Source organism: Ascaphus truei, chromosome 20, assembly GCF_040206685.1.
Source record: "Ascaphus truei isolate aAscTru1 chromosome 20, aAscTru1.hap1, whole genome shotgun sequence".
Lineage (NCBI taxonomy): Eukaryota > Metazoa > Chordata > Amphibia > Anura > Ascaphidae > Ascaphus > Ascaphus truei.
Window position 1 is genome coordinate 21,527,724 of NC_134502.1, and position 3,312 is coordinate 21,531,035.

Genomic DNA, 3,312 nt, shown 5'->3' on the forward strand with positions numbered 1-3,312 from the left:
TAGAATTAATCTTTTGGATTGCAGGAAAACATTGAATTTTTGAGCCACGGATAACAAAGAGTTTGCACGACTATAATCTTGCACCTTCTCACGGTCATGGGGTAAGTATTGCTATATCTGAATTCTCTCGCCTTTTCCATTTTCTTACCTCCTAGTCTCTCCTAGATTCTCTACAATTTGACTTCCGTACTGCTCACTCCACTGAAACAGCCTTCACCAGAGTAACTAATGACCTCCATGATGCCAAAGACAAAAGGTCATTACACTCTGCTCATATTGCTCAACCTCTCTGCAGCATTTGATACTGTGGACCACCCTCTTCTTATTCCCATTCTCCATACTCTCCATACTCTTGATATCCGTAACAGAGCTCTATCCTGGATTTCCTCTTTCCTCTCTCATCATACTTTCAGTGATTCCTTTGCTAACACCTCCTCATCCTCTGTCGATCTCTCTGTGGATGAACCCCAGGGACCTGTGCTGCTGTTGAGCTTTGTAGATTTGACCTTGACAAAGCTCTCAGCACGAAACCTCAATTTTTACCATTATACAATAAATATATATTTTTATGCTAGTCACCATGTCTGCTCATTTCTATGTGGAGCATCGCCATTTCTCTACATCTTGACTTCTATATACTGCTGTACAGGTCAAAATCTCTGAATGTCTCTCCACTATAGCATCCTGGATGGCTCTCTGCCGACTCAAACTTAACATGTCGAAGACGGAGTTCCTCATTCGTTTTCCCAAGACAGGGCCTACTGCCACCTTCTACATTTCTGTTGGCAGCACTATCATACACCCAGTATTGCAAGCACACTGCCTAGGTGTATGTATGCATGTAAATCTTTATTTATATAGCGCCATTAATGTACATAGCGCTTCACAGCAGTAATACACGTCACAATCATATAAATAACAAATAACACATGGAAAACCTTAGATCCAGAGTTCTCATGATTTTCCAGATCAGATTTTGATCCTGAGAGGCCCATAGTATCAAGGATCACCCCCGCAGAGAACTTCCTAACCATTTTTTAAATAAAATGATAATTACGGTGCTTAGATTTCCCTTCTGAAACTTTGCAGCCAAATCTAAGCAGATTAAAATATTGGACATCGAGGCAGGTTTAATTGCTACTGTACATACAAGAACTCATACAGTATACACATTTTTATTCATATGATATTTTACAAAGTATTATGGTTAGAAACTTCACATTTTTCCTTTCTGCAGTTTGCTATACATAAGAGTCCACAGAGCTTTCTGTATCACTTTATTCCTCAGACTGTATATAATTGGATTGAAAAGTGGAGTCACTACAGAATACAGCAATGATAGGAACTTGTTTGCTTTGAATGAGTGTTCTCCAGGCGGTTTCACATACAGAGCGATCAGTGTTCCATAAAATGTGCATACAACGGCCAAGTGAGAACTGCAGTTGGAAAAAGTCTTCTGTCTTCCAGCAGTGGAAGGGATCCTGAGGACGGTTATAAAGATGTAGATGTAAGAAACAACGATGATCACTAATGGAAAAAAAAAACATGGGATGCATACTACAAATACCACAATTTCCACAGGAGATGTGTCTGAACAAGATAGTTGAAGAATAGGGGCAAGATCACAGAAGAAATTGTCAATTACGTAACGGTCACAAAACTGTAATGTAATTATAAGAGAAACTACAATTAACGTTAACAGGAAACCTCCCAACCATGAATAGGCAACCAGGCGAAGAAAAAGACTGAAGTCCATTGTGGAGGCATAATGCAATGGGTGGCAAATGGCCAAATATCGATCGTAAGACATCACTGTTAGGAGAAAACATTCAGCAATTCCTGAAGAACCGTAGAAGTATAACTGAGCGATGCAGCCAGAAACTGAAATGAAGCTCTTTCCTGCCCATATAACATGAAGCATGTTGGGGACGGTCGTTGTGGTGAACAAGATTTCGCACATGGAGAGATTCCTGAGGAAGAAATACATTGGGGAATGGAGGCAGTGACTGGCTGACACTAGTACTATGATCAAGAGGTTTCCAGCTAAGCTCAAAATGTAGATGGTAAGAAAAACCAAGAACAGTAAAATCTTGAGATCTTGGAGGTTTTCGAATCCCAGCAGCAGGAATTCTGTGACCACTGTCCGGTTATCTTTATATTTTCTCAGAGTAGCTTCACTCATCTTGTCCATCTAAAAGGAAAGACATTTCACATAGTAACACAGTCCGAATACATCTACAGTATTACACTTAGGGACTTACTCTACAGTATGTTGGACAAAGCGGCCGATCTGGATTTTCTCGGCCTATATTTTACATTGAAGTCAATGGTGGTCCTCTTTGGTGGATATAGAATAAGTTGTATGTCTTTAGTTCCTTAGAGGTTTATACTCAAAAACATGCGTACGATTTATTTTTACACAGTTCAACTTCCTAAATCGGTCTGGGTGACTTGATCCATTGGATGGATTTAGGCATTCATTATAAGAGATACTACAGTAGTTATCATTCGTTTGCAGTTTTTCAAAGGCTCACTATTAGGGTATAATCATAGCACTGCAAACACAGACTTTATTCTGGGAAACAGATTGTGTGGTATTTTTGGCTAGTAATATGCATGTGCAGTATGTATATATGCACCTCCCTCATGTAGGGGCCCTGAGATGGATACCTGTGGATATGGATTAAATACCCTTTTTTCCCCATCTACCTGTAGTGCTATGTCTCCTTCCCTGGTCATTTGATTTTAGTGAAGTATCATATTGTAATGAGTGCTCACCACAAACAGGTCGGGACTGCAGGGCTGAGGTGGGGATGTTTGAGTACACCTACCAACAACCGCACAACCGCGTCCGGATTGCAGAGTCGTAGTCTGTAGCTGGGTCAGGGTAGGAGAGGTCAGATTAGTCGTGATACACGCCGTGGTCTAGGATAGGAGAAGTCGGATGGTCGATGTGCATAGCCGGGGTCCAGGAGTAGAGAGGTCAGAATGGTCGTTGTGCGTAGCCGAGGTCCAGGGGTCAGAGAAGGAAGACGTACGGGTCCAAGCTGAGGTCAAAGGTAACTGAGAAACAAGGCAGAATGCAAAGGCAATAGCAGGGCAGCAGGATGCTTGAGGCAAGCACTAGAAACATAAATGTAACGCGTAGCTCACCACAAACGAAGCGCGATTGCGGTGCAGAAGTAGGGAATTGAGTAACGCCAACCCACAGCCACGCGGGCGCGCCTAGGATGTAGATTGGTCGTAAAAGCCAGGTCAGGAGTGTAGATGTGAAATTAGTATAGGGTACTTGCCGGATCGGGATTGGAGAGG

General features: G+C 42.0%; 1 protein-coding gene across 1 annotated transcript; it reads right to left on the minus strand.

The window, feature by feature from the left end:
- Positions 1-1,216: 1,216 nt before the first annotated feature.
- On the minus strand, positions 1,217-2,182 carry LOC142471030 (olfactory receptor 11A1-like). The gene has a single exon (XM_075577828.1). It carries the CDS (start codon positions 2,180-2,182, stop codon positions 1,217-1,219), a length of 966 nt encoding a protein of 321 aa, XP_075433943.1.
- Positions 2,183-3,312: the final 1,130 nt, after the last annotated feature.